Source organism: Staurois parvus, unplaced genomic scaffold, assembly GCF_062004578.1.
Source record: "Staurois parvus isolate SC_StPar_1 unplaced genomic scaffold, SC_StPar_1.0 ptg002864l, whole genome shotgun sequence".
Classification (NCBI taxonomy): domain Eukaryota; kingdom Metazoa; phylum Chordata; class Amphibia; order Anura; family Ranidae; genus Staurois; species Staurois parvus.
Window position 1 is genome coordinate 989,143 of NW_028320660.1, and position 19,208 is coordinate 1,008,350.

Below are 19,208 nucleotides of genomic sequence, written 5' to 3' on the forward strand. Positions count from 1 at the left end.
TAAAAAAGCCTTCACATTTCTGGAACAACATCCTATGGACAGATGAGACCAAGATCAACTTGTACCAGAGTGATGGAAAGAGAAGAGTATGGAGAAGGAAAGGAACTGCTCATGATCCTAAGCATACCACCTCATCAGTGAAGCATGGTGGTGGTAGTGTCATGGCGTGGGCATGTATGGCTGCCAAAGGAACTGGTTCTCTTGTATTTATTGATGATGTGACTGCTGACAAAAGCAGCAGGATGAATTCTGAAGTGTTTCGGGTAATATTATCTGCTCATATTCACACAAATGCTTCAGAACTCATTGGACGCCACTTCACAGTGCAGATGGACAATGACCCAAAGCATACTGCAAAAGCAACCAAGGAGTTTTTTAAGGGAAAGAAGTGGAATGTTATGCAATGGCCAAGTCAATCACCTGACCTGAATCCGATTGAGCATGAATTTCACTTGCTGAAGACAAAACTGAAGGGAAAATGCCCCAAGAACAAGCAGGAACTGAAGACAGTTGCAGTAGAGGCCTGGCAGAGCATCACCAGGGATGAAACCCAGCGTCTGGTGATGTCTATGCGTTCCAGACTTCAGGCTGTAATTGACTGCAAAGGATTTGCAACCAAGTGTTAAAAAGTGAAAGTTTGATTTATGATTATTATTCTGTCCCATTACTTTTGGTCCCTTAACAAGTGGGAGGCACAGATGCAAACTGTTGTAATTCCTACACCGTTCACCTGATTTGGATGTAAATACCCTCAAATTAAAGCTAACAGTCTGCAGTTAAAGCACATCTTGTTCGTTTCATTTCAAATCCATTGTGGTGGTGTATAGAGCCAAAAATGTTAGAATTGTGTCGATGTCCCAATATTTATGGACCTGACTGTATGTAACAGCAGAGAACACAGGCATATGATGAATTGGCTCTGTGGATCAACATGACCGCAATTCATTCTTTTCTGTAAGGCCCACGTTGAGGGTTAGGCCCAAAAGAGTTTTAAATTCAGAAACCATGATAGGTTTCAATGTGAATTGTCTGGCAAGAGCTGAATTTGGGTGGGCGACCATGTATTGTTGTGTGTATAAATTGCCTTGGCCCACAATCAATTGATACAAATCTTCCGTGAAAAACAGCAGAGGGGTTAAACGCTAGTGCTGGCAGCAAACGGGGCCGATCCTGTAACTCTGCATTTTTGTGGACACTATACAAAGGAGGCACTAGTATAGTTCTGTTCATGATCAATATATTGATCCGTACAAAGACTAAACTAGTAATAGCAGTGATCAGTGACCTAGAGCGTGAGTGCGATAGTGTGCGGGCAATCTAACGCTAGCTGACCCTGGCTGGGAGGTACACTAATTGACCCTGACACTATCTGATGTCACTAGTGGCAGGAATACAGTGATTAGTGAAATATTCTATATACTGACACTGTACTAATGGCACTGGCTGGGTGACATGCGTGTAAAATGTAGTGGTGCTTTTACTTGATGCCGTGTTCTCTCTTCTCTCCCTGGACCGACAGGTGGGGGGCAGTGAGGGGCGCAGGAAATAGGAAGCAATGCATGATTACGTCGCTTTGCCAAGAGCTGCTGCTCACCCGCTAAATGCGGGTATGCAGTTGGCAAGTAGTTAAAAAAAAAAAAAAATTCTCAATATGGGTTTTTTTTTTTTTTTTACATTTTTAATATTTTTTTTCTTTTTTAATACTTTTATAAGAATAGTACAATGTTACCATAGCAACATTGTACTAGTGTGTGTGTGTGTGTGTGTGTGTTGGAGGGGTGATCAGGGATTTTTTATTTATTTTCTTAACACGTTGCTTTGCAGGAGAAATGAAAATAATTTCTCCTGCACTGCAAAGCTTGCTGTCAGAACCTAACTCATTCATGAACTGTCATGAATGCGTTAAGTTGGACAGCTCAGATTAGTGATCTGTGATTGGCTGGAGCTGGTCACATGGTACAGGGTGCTGTGATTGGCCTCATGTATCATGTGACAACTGTAGGCCAATCACCGCTCACTAGGAAGAGAAACAGCTGTAATGAATGGCATTGATTCATAACAGCAGGGCTATGTGTAAAAAATGAAAAAGAAAAAAATGAAAAACACCTGTCCGGTGCCCAGGCGATATGAATTGCACACCCCTGCTCTGAAGTCTGATCCATGTTCGGATCGCGTCTCAGAGGCTACTGATGGGCGGTGAGGAAGTGATGTGATGACTCCTCACTGCCTGTTTCACGGTTGCCCACCCCTGGTATAGGGTGATTTCAAGGAGGAGCTCTGGTGGGCAGGTAAAAAATGCTGCCGATTGCACGCCTATGTCTCCACTTACTATGGAGCGAGAGGAGCTACCTTATCAATTGACCAAAGTTAAGGAACAGGGTACTTTTTGGAAACTGAACATGCTTTGGCAAACAAGATAAAGTTAGCTGACGAGCAGACCTGCCAAAAAAGACGGTATATTATGAATCCTATGCAGAGTAAATAAATTAATAAAATAAATTTACTCCGCGTAGTATTCATAATATACCATCTCTTGGCAGGTCTGCTCTTGTCAGCTGCTAACTTTATCTTATAAGCTTTTTGGTTTAGAATCCACACCTCAGTTATGGTGAGTCGGGGAAATGCTTTTTGATGGGTGGATACACCCCTATTTATGGCACTTTTTCTTTTTTGTATATGCTTTGGCAAACACCTATGCTTAGTTTGAATACATATGTCTTCTGTTTTGCCTAGGCGATCGCAGCAAACGTGGAAGCGGGTACCTGTCAATTTCGGGTACCCGCTCCCCAAAGGTGCAAATCCTTAATGGGGAGCAGAGGACCAGTCTTTAAAGCGAAACTTCCCTTTTTGAATGGAGCTTCACTTTAACCAGATCAGTATCCCAGGAGTTTCATTGACTTGATGCTATACTCTGAATAAAAAAATGTTCTTTTACTTTTTTTGAGCAGTGTATATACTAAAAATTCCAGGACCTCGTGAGACAGTTGGGCTGTCGTTTTCTGAGCATAGTGCATTCTGAGCCGAGCATTGTAGAAATGAATGCTGTCCTTTATGTGTCAGGCCTGCCGCTCATTGTATTGTGCACCCAGGTGTGAAATTTTGTGTCTCAGAACATTTGTGTTTCATGTGACTGCAGTAAATAACTTTTCCACTGCCACTGGAAAAAGTACACCGTGACCCCAGTAGCGAGGGCTTAAATAATAGGAAAACAGGATGGGAGGGGGGTATGTCTGCTGGGACAGAGATGTATTCTAAGGCAGGGACACAAAGCAATCCTGGTTTAGAGGAAAAAAATCACATGGCCTATTTTATGTTGGTTATATTTGCTCAGAAATCCACAGAATGTATTGTCTTTTTGGTATAAAAAAATCTGGAAGATGGTCCCCAATATTTGTGACTTTTATATCTCCTTCTTTACATAGAAGATAATGGATTTGCAAAAGAAGCTTGGGGATCTCCCTATTTTAGCCGTTCTTACTTGCTGTTTTCCACATATGCTATTTATGATGTTCCTCCACAGAGCTGCTAAAACTTATGGTAAAATAGAAGTATTGGATTCTTTTTTTTTTTTTATTATTATACTGACCTACAGTGCCTTGACAAAGAATTCATACCCATTAAAATTTTCCACATTTTGTCATGTTACAACCAAAAAAAACGTAAATGTATTTTATTGGGGTTTTATGTGATAGACCAACACAAAGTGGCACATAATTGTGAAGTGGAAGGAAAATGATAAATGATTTCCAAAATATCTGAAAAGTGTGGCAGAAAGAATTGCACTCCTGTGATCCATAGGTGAAGTGTAGCCAAAATAGCTTTGGCTATATGTCTCCTTTTAAAATGATACTAAACACATACTGTTTTAGTTTACATTATTTGTTTTATTTCTGTATGGAGATGATGGCACTGTAAGTATTTTAATAGAAATAAAAAAGCACCTATGTACCTTTTTTTTCTAATAGATATACAGCTGTCACATGACCCAGATCTTTTCTGTCTGCAGGGAAACATAAGCAGGAGAAACTTCCAGTCCTCTGCTGCTGGTCACATGGTCAAAATACCAAAATTAAAAAAAACAGCCTTTGGGGTACAAAGTAAAATAAATGATATCAATAAACTGTTTTAAATTGTCATACAAATATATATTTGAAATCAATTCTTTATTATTTTATGGAAATAACACGGTGTGGGTGAATTTCTGCCAGTCACAGGCTATGTCAAACCCCTCCAACCTGTGTCTTAGAAGAAGAGGGAGGTATACCTATTCCGTACCCTCCCCATTCCAGTCCCTTCTTATGCCCTAAAGTTATTTCAAATTTATGTTCTCCACTTTATCTGGGCTAACAAGAGACCTTGGGTCACCAAACACACCATGCTCATACACCGGAAACAAGGGGGTTTAGGGGTTCACAACTTTTCCAAGTACTATGTGGTGGCTCAAATCGCATCCTTGAACCTCCTTATATGCAGCCCAGCAAGCCCCTATGTGGATCACCTTGGAAGCACTCTCTTGCTTCCCGGTCTCCCCTTGCTCACTGTAACGGAACCGGAACCCAGACTGCACTGAGTTTTTCCGTTATAGCACAACTTCCCCTGTCCGAACACCATCCACGGACCACACCCTCGAAATCCCTCAGGAAAAACAGACAACACCCAGCTCTTACTAAAACAGGAAGCCAACAACTTTATTGTACACAAAACAACATGTTTTATACAGAGGGCGGGGAAAGACAACCAGGGACAGGAAACACATCATCAGCCCACCCTATCAGTGGGAAGGGCTACAGTATAGGCAGGAAACACCTCATCACCCCTCCCCATCCAACCAGACACAGAACAATGGGATGCAACCATGTGGCAAAGGACATTGACCAACCCCCACACCAATACACAAACAGTACATCCCATAATAGTTGGCTGGGCAGGAAGACACAGCACCATGGGGGGGAGCACATGGCAGGGACAAAGGGAAACACACTATACACAATACTGGGACATTCACACCCTGTACCCCTCAACAGGCACAGGGTGGGTTAAACATAATGAGGGGGACATGAGCTGACCAAGCGGTCCCCCCACCCCCAAAAGTCACTCCCGTCACATATCTCCCCTTTCGGTAGGAGAGTAACACAGGAGTAGATCCCAGACGGATGTACTCTGAAGTTACTCTGCACCTCCAGTCCCCCAATGCCAGCACCCGCACAGTACCCCATGCAAATTGTCCCACACCAAGCGTTACTCACCCAGCCAACCTCTGCCTCTCCCGTAGAACATACCCGCCGCTGGGGAGAAGTACGGACTAGTCCTTCTCCCGGGAATCCTCTCAGCCGCTGGGGAGAAGACAGGGTGGCTGGGCCGCCTTCATCCTTCTGTGGGGAATCTGGGCCGACTGCCCAGCATCCCTGGGGTATCCAGGTGGTGGCTGTAGTTGCTAGGCAGAGGCCAGCGGCGCTCTGCCCTGTTGCCAGAACTTCTGCTGGGGACCCCACATCTGCTCCGGCTAACTGTAGGGGAGGGAGGCCGGCTTCCTCCCCTCCCAGACTGTGGATCTGCTGCTGATATGGCATTCCTCTGTCACTGTCCCCCTGGTGCACAGATCCTGGCTTGGGAGGGAAAACAGTTTCCTCCACTCTGGCTGACTGTGGGGGGGAGAGGACAACAACCTCCTCTCCCTTCTCACCCTGGGCCTCTGAAACTACCACAGGCATGGGACAGAGGTCCTGGACCCTCTGTCCGGTTGTCAGCACTTCAGGTGGCGGCTCCCCGGCTGGTTCCTCCTCAGAAAAGAAATCAATCAAATCCCCAGCCTCTGCAACTGGTGTTTGGGGATCGGGGCTCACCATCTCCTGTCCGTGGAACTCAGGAGACATTACCAGTGCTGGGCAGAGTTCAGTACTGTTTGGCCCTGTTGCCAGGTCTACTGCTGGTTCCTCCTCAGCTGAGAGGTCTATCAGATCCCCAGTCTCTGGAATTTCCACTGATGACTCTTGGGCATGCGGCCGAACATATCCTAGCAGCTGCCTGTATGCCCTCTCTAGATCCAGTTCTTTATTGAGCAGGTATTCCAGATCTGGTTTAAATTCTGAGACCCCTCTGAGACCGAACATAGCCTCTCTGCCTTCTCGTAACTCTTTCAGAGTAGGTTCTCCTCTATCGCCAAACACAGAAAGATTTGTAAGGCTCTCCCACAGCAATCCAGGCCCACCAAAGTCATGTCCCTCAGGAAAGCATTCTGTTGCCTCCCCTAAATACTCCTGCTCTGCGTACCACCGCAGAGCCCGATATCTATTGTCCAGTTGTATTTCCTGCTGGACCAGCCTGTCCAACTCAGTCACCCACTGCTCCTGGGGTTGCTCTCCCAGGAATGGCATCCGTAAATTCCGATGGTCCCTGGCCCTCTCCTCTGGGGTTGGATACCACTTGCCTTTGTCCATTCTAGCAGCCTGGACGGCTCCTCTCCAAAGCACCTCCCAAATCCGCTGCCTGAGCTCCAGGTACTGATCCGTAGACACAGTCCTGGGGTATGTTGCAAGAACAGTCTGTAGCAGCCCTGGGAACTCTGATGCCAGGTCCATATCTCCACTGGGGTGACTGACGTCTTTTCCTGCTCTTGAATCCCGGTGGTGGTTTGGATGTGTTTACAGCTGGAAGCACAATCCCACCGCTTGCCACCAATGTAACGGAACCGGAACCCAGACTGCACTGAGTTTTTCCGTTATAGCACAACTTCCCCTGTCCGAACACCATCCACGGACCACACCCTCGAAATTCCTCAGGAAAAACAGACAACACCCAGCTCTTACTAAAACAGGAAGCCAACAACTTTATTGTACACAAAACAACATGTTTTATACAGAGGGCGGGGAAAGACAACCAGGGACAGGAAACACATCATCAGCCCACCCTATCAGTGGGAAGGGCTACAGTATAGGCAGGAAACACCTCATCACCCCTCCCCATCCAACCAGACACAGAACAATGGGATGCAACCATGTGGCAAAGGACATTGACCAACCCCCACACCAATACACAAACAGTACATCCCATAATAGTTGGCTGGGCAGGAAGACACAGCACCATGGGGGGGAGCACATGGCAGGGACAAAGGGAAACACACTATACACAATACTGGGACATTCACACCCTGTACCCCTCAACAGGCACAGGGTGGGTTAAACATAATGAGGGGGACATGAGCTGACCAAGCGGTCCCCCCACCCCCAAAAGTCACTCCCGTCACATATCTCCCCTTTCGGTAGGAGAGTAACACAGGAGTAGATCCCAGACGGATGTACTCTGAAGTTACTCTGCACCTCCAGTCCCCCAATGCCAGCACCCGCACAGTACCCCATGCAAATTGTCCCACACCAAGCGTTACTCACCCAGCCAACCTCTGCCTCTCCCGTAGAACATACCCGCCGCTGGGGAGAAGTACGGACTAGTCCTTCTCCCGGGAATCCTCTCAGCCGCTGGGGAGAAGACAGGGTGGCTGGGCCGCCTTCATCCTTCTGTGGGGAATCTGGGCCGACTGCCCAGCATCCCTGGGGTATCCAGGTGGTGGCTGTAGTTGCTAGGCAGAGGCCAGCGGCGCTCTGCCCTGTTGCCAGAACTTCTGCTGGGGACCCCACATCTGCTCCGGCTAACTGTAGGGGAGGGAGGCCGGCTTCCTCCCCTCCCAGACTGTGGATCTGCTGCTGATATGGCATTCCTCTGTCACTGTCCCCCTGGTGCACAGATCCTGGCTTGGGAGGGAAAACAGTTTCCTCCACTCTGGCTGACTGTGGGGGGGAGAGGACAACAACCTCCTCTCCCTTCTCACCCTGGGCCTCTGAAACTACCACAGGCATGGGACAGAGGTCCTGGACCCTCTGTCCGGTTGTCAGCACTTCAGGTGGCGGCTCCCCGGCTGGTTCCTCCTCAGAAAAGAAATCAATCAAATCCCCAGCCTCTGCAACTGGTGTTTGGGGATCGGGGCTCACCATCTCCTGTCCGTGGAACTCAGGAGACATTACCAGTGCTGGGCAGAGTTCAGTACTGTTTGGCCCTGTTGCCAGATCTACTGCTGGTTCCTCCTCAGCTGAGAGGTCTATCAGATCCCCAGTCTCTGGAATTTCCACTGATGACTCTTGGGCATGCGGCCGAACATATCCTAGCAGCTGCCTGTATGCCCTCTCTAGATCCAGTTCTTTATTGAGCAGGTATTCCAGATCTGGTTTAAATTCTGAGACCCCTCTGAGACCGAACATAGCCTCTCTGCCTTCTCGTAACTCTTTCAGAGTAGGTTCTCCTCTATCGCCAAACACAGAAAGATTTGTAAGGCTCTCCCACAGCAATCCAGGCCCACCAAAGTCATGTCCCTCAGGAAAGCATTCTGTTGCCTCCCCTAAATACTCCTGCTCTGCGTACCACCGCAGAGCCCGATATCTATTGTCCAGTTGTATTTCCTGCTGGACCAGCCTGTCCAACTCAGTCACCCACTGCTCCTGGGGTTGCTCTCCCAGGAATGGCATCCGTAAATTCCGATGGTCCCTGGCCCTCTCCTCTGGGGTTGGATACCACTTGCCTTTGTCCATTCTAGCAGCCTGGACGGCTCCTCTCCAAAGCACCTCCCAAATCCGCTGCCTGAGCTCCAGGTACTGATCCGTAGACACAGTCCTGGGGTATGTTGCAAGAACAGTCTGTAGCAGCCCTGGGAACTCTGATGCCAGGTCCATATCTCCACTGGGGTGACTGACGTCTTTTCCTGCTCTTGAATCCCGGTGGTGGTTTGGATGTGTTTACAGCTGGAAGCACAATCCCACCGCTTGCCACCAATGTAACGGAACCGGAACCCAGACTGCACTGAGTTTTTCCGTTATAGCACAACTTCCCCTGTCCGAACACCATCCACGGACCACACCCTCGAAATTCCTCAGGAAAAACAGACAACACCCAGCTCTTACTAAAACAGGAAGCCAACAACTTTATTGTACACAAAACAACATGTTTTATACAGAGGGCGGGGAAAGACAACCAGGGACAGGAAACACATCATCAGCCCACCCTATCAGTGGGAAGGGCTACAGTATAGGCAGGAAACACCTCATCACCCCTCCCCATCCAACCAGACACAGAACAGTGGGATGCAACCATGTGGCAAAGGACATTGACCAACCCCCACACCAATACACAAACAGTACATCCCATAATAGTTGGCTGGGCAGGAAGACACAGCACCATGGGGGGGAGCACATGGCAGGGACAAAGGGACACACACTATACACAATACTGGGACATTCACACCCTGTACCCCTCAACAGGCACAGGGTGGGTTAAACATAATGAGGGTGACATGAGCTGACCAAGCGGTCCCCCCACCCCCAAAAGTCACTCCCGTCACACTCACTTTTATGGCTTCCCCCAAGATCTAGGCCCTCAACTCTCAGCCCTCTAATGGCCCACTCGTTGCACATATGGGACTCCACCAAATACTCCAGTGGTCTAATCTCCCTTTATCTACCACTTTTCCCCCTCTTAGGCAACCCTCTGTTTCCTCCTGGCCTTGAGTTTCCCAGTGCCTTCCATTGGTGGGTCTCCCACAAACTTCAGTATATCCACTCGTTCCTCAGTGGTCGTTCTGTTTACACTTGGGCAGAAATAAGGAATACCAAGCTCCTCATACTGAACTTTTCCGATTTTTACAAATTAACCATTGGGTGACTTTGGTGCTCACTGACAAAGACTCGACGACTCAATTGTCCCTGTTTTAACATGTTTGTCATCGGACACCCTTCTCCCCCAAACTTATTTGTATCCTTTACTCACAGTTGACTAACCTTCAGAATCCCAACAACCACACTTGCATGTCCAGGTGGGAATAGGACCTTAAAAGTAACAAAGATATTGTCTGCTGGTCACAGATATGGACAACCCTGACCTCATGCTCTATCAGTATTCTTACAGTGAAGTCAGCCTTTAAAACTGTTACAAGTTGGTACTTGGTCCTGTTCCATCTAGCTCACGTTCATGCATCTACCACCGGTACCTGTTTCTGAGGCTGTGCTACCCAGTGAGAAGTCCTACACATATGGTGAACATGCCCTATGCTCTCTTGGTTTTGGTCAAAGATCCTTAAACTCTTGCATTCATTATTAGCTTGCCCTTTCCCAAGGGACCCTTGGCATGTTTTTCTATACCCAAAGCCCCCGGGCCTTACAAAACACCAATTCAATTTGGCTACATACGTACTATTGGCAGCTAAACAAACTATAGCAAAAGCCTGGAAACAACAGTTCATATGCTTTACGGAAGTCCATCACTCCCTAGATTTCTTCCTGGTTAATGAAAAACTCTCTATCATTATTTCAGATACTCACGAGAGATTCCTTAAAACATGGACTATGTGGATTCAACACACCCATCCTGCTATACCAATAGGCAGTTTTACTTCGCTATAACTTTGGAGGCCCCATAACCCAGGTTCAGACGCTTTTGAGGTTCTACTTTCAATCCTTTCTTGTCTTTTTTCCCCTTCTTCTCTTTCTTTCACCCCACTGGCTCTCCCACAGGGATGATTTACAATGTGTTCTATGTATTTCTTGGTTCAAATATATACTATGTGTATTCCAAACGCCACTACTTCTTTCACTATTGTCGGATATTAGACAATAGGTGTATAGTCCCTCATTCATTCCTTACGCTGATCGTTTTCTGTACAATTAGCCTTTCAGATTTTTTGCATGCGATACCTGCCAGCGGTTATGGTAGCCAGCAGCAATCATTGTGTTGTGGCTCTCCGCTGGCAGAACACAATAATGCTGCGAGAGGGCTTCACCCATCAACACGGACTGTGTTGATAAGTGAATCAAGCATTTTTCTTTCCTTCTCAGGGGTGTGGAAGTTTTTGAAAAAACTGCCTGTCCAGGAACTAAATCAGTGCCCTAATGTACTTGTCCCTCATGACAATCTACTTGTCCAGATAAAAAAAAAAATACATTTTAACCAAAACTGTATTTAAATCGGAGGTGATATTAGGAATCTCTGGGGCTTTTAAAAAAAAAAAGGGGCTTTATGGCAACTTAAACGTTTAATATTTTTTCCATTGCGCTGTTTATCTCCTCCTCCCCTCCCTGCCTGTCTCCAGCACTACACCCGGGGACTAGCAGGGAGGAGAGATACCTTGCAGTGTAGTGAGCATTAATTGGCTGCTCCTCAGGAAAGGGGAGTGTAGGGCTTATCCTTTATCCCTTTTGCTGCCAAAGCCATTTTTGCATTTTTTTGCACAATTTTAAAAAATCATTTTGGGCCTGAAGATTACATAAAACCACCAAACATATATTTTCTGAAAGCAGAGACCCTAGAGAATAAAATTGTAGTAGTTCCAATTTTGTATATTTACAATATGTACAATCACTGCAAAATTTCAGTAAAAAATACAAGTAAGTTAATTTTAGGGCACAAAAAAGCAATAAATTACCCTATTTTCTAAAACAAAAGATGAGGTTGCACTGAGTAAATAGATATTCAAATTGTCAAACCTTAAATTTGTGCGCGCCCGTGAAATGCTGACAAACTTCAGTACCCTGTATTTTCTATAGGTGACATTTTTAAAGCTCCTTATAGGTCACCAGTTTAGTGTTATGGAGGAGGTCTGGTGCTAGAATTATGGCTCTCAGTCTGGCATGCGTGTTTATATGTGACTTGTGTATCTCAGTGCATAGGCACTGCAGCGTGTGCTTTTATGTTTGTACGTGCGTATATGTGGGGGTAGGGGGGCCTCAATTTTTTTTTGGGGGGGTGGTATGTGTTTGGGTGTAACTTTCAGTTTTTACAATTAGAAAAAAAACTTTGTTTTTTTTTCTTTACTTTTTTGTTCAATAACTTAGGGGACAAAGTCCCTTTGTGTTAATTTTTTTGGTGACAGGTTCTCTTTATTGAGGCATCCAGGGTCTAAAAGACCCTGCATGTCTCCCCTGTGCTACACGGAATGTAATGCATTACATTCTTACCTGGCTTCCATGGCTGGGAATCTCTCAATGGAGACCTGGAAGTGACATCATAACGATGCTTCCGGGTCAGGACAAGAAGGGGAGTGGAGCGGACGTGTCTGCTCTCCTCCCTCCCCTCTAGCCGATGGCGGTGAGCTGGTCCTGGGCCCGCAGATGGGCAAGCGGAGCCCAGGAGACCTCACAGGGGGGAGAGGCTGGCACTGTGTGGAAGCAGTCGGGTGGCAGTGCTGCCGCCAAATGTTTCCACCTGAGAGGTGAGCCCGCTGCTTGCCCGCAGCAGGGCTAAAGGTAGAGAAAACTTCCTACCCAAATTACATGTCTCGGGCGATAGGAATCGAACATCACTGCTTCTATCCCTGTTGGAAGGAAAGAAATTCTATTAATTATGACTTGCCTTCCTGTAGTTGAAAAGTCAATTCATGCAATAAAGCAAAGATCCAAACCATCTGTGTCATGGTAGTGCGGCAAATGGCACAACTTGCGTTAGAGTCATGTGTGTACCGGTAAGTTACATACTGTATGAATCTGTTGTCTCAGAAGAATTTTGTTGCAGAATTGTCTCATAGATGTAGAACCATAGTTAATATGTGTGATACAATTTACTCCAACATGCAAGAGGTCTGATTTATCCGCACCTTCCTCATCACCAATATCTTGGTATTTATTTCCAAATTTGTTGCAGCAATGGCGACAGGCAGTAAAAGTGTTACAAATAAGGACTACATGAAGTTTTTGCACATATTGCTACTAAAGCTGTGTCCATACTCCTTTTTTTTTTTTTTTGTCCTTTCACCCAATAGGCTGAACGGGGGGGGGAGGGAATCAGGTTCTTCCATCCACATAATGAAGTGGATAGAGCAATCCTCCTGCTTTGACAAAAGTCAGATCATGTTCTGTTGAGTAGGGGTGCTTCGTGTGGTCCCCGCTCGGTGTATGGCCAGCTTGACAATGAAAATGTTGCACAGCCTTCATGATGTTTGCCCAAGGCTTCCGACTACATCCACACCTTTGGAAATGTTGCAGATTCCTTTTTGAATCATCCCCAACATGTTTAGATTTCCTCAATCCATGTGTAAAGGTGTTTGCATTTAGGTGCTCTTTTAGGATTTTAGTTTTGAAACCTTTATGGTACTTTTTTGTTTAATGATGTTCTATTGGCTTTTGATGGGGTAATATACTCATTATTTATGGCTGCGTGATGGTGTGGATTTATCTATGTCAGAGAATGGAAAGAGGAGGATGGTAAATGTGGTCCAATGGTTCATAGACTACAGGAAAAAACTGGTGGGCACAGTAAAAATCTTGGGCCTCATGCACACTGCTGTTATTAAATTTGAGTTTAGGAGCTTTTGGTGTTTTTTTTGCCAAGGCCCCTGAACTCAATAAAAGCCAATGTGTCCATGTACAGATACGCTTTTATCAGAGTTTAGCAGCAGCAGAGTTTAAGGGCAGATAAACGTCCCTCTCCTGAACGCAGAAGAATCATGTTCAGGAGAGGAACGTTTTGGCCAAAAGACTGCCAAATGGGGCAAAAACGGGTGTAAACGTGCCTAAGCAGTAGACGCATTCAGTGCTTGGGCTTAAATTCTTTTCCATCGCAAGTACTCTGGCCAATGAAATTAATTTACGCCCAAAAGTGGTAACACGTTTAGCGCTTTTCTGCTGCCAGTAGTGTTAATGTCAACGGCAGTTCCAGTGTACATGTAGCCTTAGAGAGGTCCAAAAAGAATGAGAAATAAAAAAACTGTAACTGTCAGATAGTCTTAGTCACTGAAAACCCATCCATCACCCATCACCCATCCATCACAAATGTGAAAATATATAACTTTTAGGGCTTCTGTAAAAAATGCCAAATATGCCACATTATTAGGTGTTCAGGCCTTTTTTTTTTTTTTTTACTGATCTGAATGCAGCCCATTGCTTTCACTGGACCTGTACACAGAGGCATGTAAATATTAGTAAACTAGTGCCATGTTTAGATCAGTAAAAAAAATAATCTGCATTACTGGTCAATATTTTACTTGCGTAGGCACATAAAGCACATCTCCTTCTTTAGTAGTAGATTATATTGGTACCGTGTACATGGACCCTTCGTTTATATTCTGCAGGAAATGTATATTACACACAATAAACTAGTAAACTTTACGTATCAATTCACTGGCAATAGGGATTCATCTAGCTCTGGAACCTTTTTGTATTTCCATTGAAATCTTGCTGTAGTAAGTCATTAACAGCGATCTGTATAAATGACAATAATTGAATTTACACAAGGAAATATCTGCAGCATGTAGATATTTCCACAAGTCATAAACCGGCTATGAGAAGATTTCCTGTAGTACAGACCCAGGAAATTGTTTAATTTATAGTCTTGTAATTGTGTTTTCTGTTTCTTATCCACTAAGCATTCTGGAATCTAACTTGGAATTTAGAATTTGCTGGCTTGCTTACTGTAAACAAATCTGTTGTTATACATAGCCTATTATATGCTCATATTGTATGCTGAATGCATTTCCATTTATGTTTCTCCCACTGCTTTTTATATTGTAAATTTTGAGCATGGTGGAACACCAAGGGGTCGTGTACACAAGCAGCTGCTAAACTCGAGTTTAGGAGCTTTTAGCATTTTTTTTGCCAAAGCTCCTAAACTCAACTCCATAAAAGTCTATGTGTCCATGTACACATAGGCTTTTAGCAGAGTTTAGGAGTTGCTGCGTTTAGGTGAGGTTAAACCTACCTCTCCTGAATGAAGAAGGATCGCGTTCAGGATAGGAACGTTTTTACCGCCGGCCGCAGGAAAATGCAAAATCGCTGTACCGCTTTTGCCGCGTTTTGCACTTTCCCGTGACCGACGGTCAGGGTAGGCTCGTGTACATGGAGTCTTATACCTGCTGACCATTTTCCTTTGCTCACTCTTGGGGCTCCTTCACACGGGAGGCTGGGGTGAAGTAAAAACAGGTGGTTAGGCCCCAGTTTTTCTACCACCTGGAATCTCACCTAAATTCTAGCATTACAGCTGGTCAGGGTTGTACACATGCAATTTTAACTTGGCGTGCAGAGTTTGACAGTCAGCACTGCCCATCAACTTGCCAATTGAGGTGACTTGGCACGCACCAAAACTGTGAGCCAAGCAATTGGCATGCGGTTACTGTATGATATTTTAATACAGAATCCCCCTGGGTAAAAAAAAAAAGGAAAAAAAAAAAAAGATGTTTAGGAGGCAGCAGGGTTTCCAATGCTATACTGTCTTCGGAAAAGTCCAAGAAAAAATGTAAAGATATCCCCCTGGGGCTTTGTATGGCAAAGAGCACAGTGAGTATACAAAAGGTATAAAACCGTAAATGTTTATTACAATAAAATAGTTTCTATAAAATGAATCAGAAGATTCTATAAAGTAGGTTGCAATACAATAATTGCAATTCAAAACAATAGTTCATAGTTCACATACAAAAACATACACAGTGTGCATAAGACCTGACAACAGACTGTAATACATCAACTGACAAATGGGCTAACAACCCAAAAGTGCCTGTACAGTAATGTTGTCCAGACAAATCCAACTTGTTTTGGAACTCGTGTTTCCTTCTTCAAGGAACAAGTATGTCAGGTCTAAAACATAAAGTATTCGATAGATGTGAACAACATAATACATAGTATTACTTTAAAAATATGTGAAACAAAGCTGATTACTCAAACACTTACAAATTGCACCATATCGAATAATGAATGACAAATATTTGTATAAAATTGAATGAGGATGCTCTCCGAATGACACGTCAGGAAGAGGGCAGGCAAGGACCACGTTATAACAGCCAATGAGTGGATCTGTAAAGTATAATAGAGGCCATAAATAGTAAAAGAGATCTGCTATTTGTTATTTATCACAAAGGGGTAATCTACTATATAGCTCAGACGCATGAATTATTAATGTAGGGGCTCAATTCAAATATATAATATAGTAATCAATAGCCTAGTAAGTCCGACCTAGGTAAAGATAGCAAAGAACACATTTGTGAGCCTATCTCTAAACAGACCCACCCCCCACTAGAAAGAGAGCGTAAAAGGATATTATAGAGTGCTCACCAATGGTATTGCTGTGCTATCACGTGGAGCCACCTCATGATGATCCAAGGGAGATAATAATGGGAAAACGGCTAGTGTAAATAGTGGTAAGCTGATACTGGTAGGCCAGTGGCTGATTGCCTATATTTGGTGCCAAATATAATTTATCATTGAATTCTCTCTCTGTGTTGCTGCACAAAGGCAGCCCCATGGCCTCAAATAGCGGTCCACCAGCCCCGCGAGTGCTCAGTGCCGCCCCACCCACCCACGCACTGAAGCCACGCATGAGCACGATGACGTCACGCATATGTGCGGCGCGCTGCCCACCCGCATGTGGCGTCGGTGGGTGAGGTGGCACCACGGGGCCGGGGAGGGTTTGTACTTTTTATCCAGCTAGTCTTGCGATCCAGGCACTCCTGGACAGCACAGCGAAGCTCTAAGCTCCATGAGTCAGAAACACAACCTTGTCTAAGACCCATCCCAGCCTGTGAATGGAGGAGCATCAGTACATTGATCAGATAATGTACTATGGCAGATTTTGATTATTATTATTATACAGTATTTATATAGCGCCAAAGGGTATGCTCAGCGCTGTACAGTAGCAAGGGGGACAGAACATGAGACAAGACAGTAACAATACAATACAATACGAGGGTGATGAAAAGCTGCCATACACGGCTCGAATGTTGTTTGATTCAGCTGAATCCATTGAACTTTGAGCCATTGGTGCCCCTGTTTGCACCACCTGGATCAAAAAGAGTCGATTGTTCAGTTGATTTTTGTCAGAGGCACCAGGCAGAAAATTGTCGGCTGAACAGTGCCTACATATAATCAGATGCAGTACTGCTTGGGTATTCTGACAGCAAAAGTTGCAGTTGTCAGAATACAATAACCAGAAGGGAGGATACTTCTATTAACACTGTTTAGAGTGGATTTAGGAATCTTCTAGGTTTCTTTCACCCCTTATCTGCGAGTGTGTGCCCAGGTTTAGAGAAGAAACAATATCTGTATTAAATATTCATGTTTACGTCTGCTTAGTTATCAGCTTCAAAGTAAATCTTGAAAACCTAGGAAGTGCAGCTGGTCAATACATTAAAGCGATACTAAAGGTTAATTTTTTTCTTTTTTAAATAACAAACGTGTCTGTACTTACCTACTGTGTGCAATGGTTTTGCACAGAGCAGCCTGGATCTTCCTCTTCTCAGGTCCCCTGCCAGCGCTCCTGGCTCCTCCTTTCTGTCGGGTGCCCCCATAGCAAGCAGCTTGTTATGGGGGCACCCGAGCAGGTGTGTTCTCAAGCCCCTGCTCTGTGTGTCCATTCACACACGGAGCTGTGGCTTGGCCCCACCCCCCTCTCCTCATTGGCTTACTGGTTGTGATTGACAGCAGCGGGAGCCAATGGCTTCCGCTTGCTGTCTCAGCCATTGAGGAGGCAGAGACCTGGAACAGCCAAGGCGGTGGTGCACGTCGCTGGATCGCGAGGCTCAGGTAAGTATTGCGGGGGGATGGGGGGGCACTGCTGCACACAGAAGGTTTTTTACTTTCAGGCATAGAATGCATGAAGTACAGTACTGCACTGTGATATGTATGTTATGGTAGCGTGCGCTTTACTGTGCATTAATGCAACGCATAGGTATGAATAGTTCCTAAGAGCCCATTCACATGTTGATGCTCCAATGCCCTAACCAATGCATTTTAACATGAGCTGTGCCATAGATAACATATGTCAGTATATTGTGGTGCCCTGTAGTGTGGATGCATTGTTCTGGGGTGCCATGCAAAATGACCGGAGCTTCTTGCAAAATTAAGGGATGTTATCTTTTAGAATAATGATTGATTATCCAAATACATGTCCTATTTTATAGCCATATAATGATCCTGTTTTCTCCTTTGTTGTTTTCCAGATGGAACAGATTAAAAGGGCCAACAAACTGTTTTCCACAGATTGTATTTTCCTGAGAAAGTCACTGAACATTCCAGTTATATCAGAGAAGACCTCCCTATTTAACGGACTTAATTTATTGGACTCACCTGAGACTGATTCTCAAGAAGATAGCAATATTCAAGGGGAAGACATTGTTTCTTCCCCAGCTAAGAATGCATCTCCACCTAGCTCTCCAGAATCAAACCGACCCATAGTTACACAGGATGAAGAGCTGTCTGCCAAAGACTTCCTTCATAGACTGGACTTGCAGATAAAGAGGTCTACACAGGCAGCCAAAAGGCTAAAAGAAGAAGAATACCTCAGGTAAACCGTTCAAACAGAAGTGCCCTAATACACTATTTAACAAAATATATTCTCCACTCCAAGGTAATAGAAGCCTCCTTCTGTATTGAAGGTTGGATTTTTACAAACAAGATAAGATTCTTATGGAGTACTGTATATCTGTATAGGTCAGGAGCCTCCATTTTATAAAGATTCTTATGGAGTACTGTATATCTGTATAGGTCAGGAGCCTCCATTTTATAAAGATTCTTATGGAGTACTGTATATCTGTATAGGGCAGGAGCCTCCATTTTATAAAGATGCTTATGGAGTACTGTATATCTGTATAGGGCAGGAGCCTCCATTTTATAAAGATTCTTATGGAGTACTGTATATCTGTATAGGGCAGGAGCCTCCATTTTATAAAGATGCTTATAGAGTACTGTATATCTGTATAGGTCAGGAGCCTCCATTTTATAAAGATGCTTATGGAGTACTGTATATCTGTATAGGTCAGGAGCCTCCATTTTATAAAGATGCTTATAGAGTACTGTATATCTGTATAGGGCAGGAGCTTCCATTTTATCGCCCTCGGGCCACATCTGGTCCCACTACAAGATTGTATTTGGCCAACATTTGATAATTACAAAGGACCTCCTGCGCTTATATGGAATCCTAACCTTAAAAGAAAGCTGCTGACACTAAACTTATACCCAAAATAAGTGAATGATCAATTAAATAAACAGTGCAGCGCTAATAAATAATGTATATAAATATCCAGTGAATAGGTGATACAATAAATAAACTCAATAAATATAATCAATATACACCCCCTAGGAGTATATATCCAAACTCATCAATAATTATATAATAGTGTCATGCGTGTAATCCCTCATAGGGAATATCTAGTGCAAAAAGGTGACAAATATAAACATAAGACAATATAGTGGCAA

General features: G+C 44.6%; 1 protein-coding gene across 1 annotated transcript in view; it reads left to right on the forward strand.

Annotated features, from left to right (window-relative positions):
* Positions 1-19,208, forward strand: part of LYSMD2 (LysM domain containing 2) — a 49,880-nt gene that overhangs the window by 7,594 nt on the left and 23,078 nt on the right. Inside the window, exon 2 of the mRNA XM_089666822.1 lies at positions 17,954-18,297. Coding sequence (XP_089522948.1) covers positions 17,954-18,297 — 344 coding nt within the window. The remainder of the gene's footprint in view (positions 1-17,953; positions 18,298-19,208) is intronic.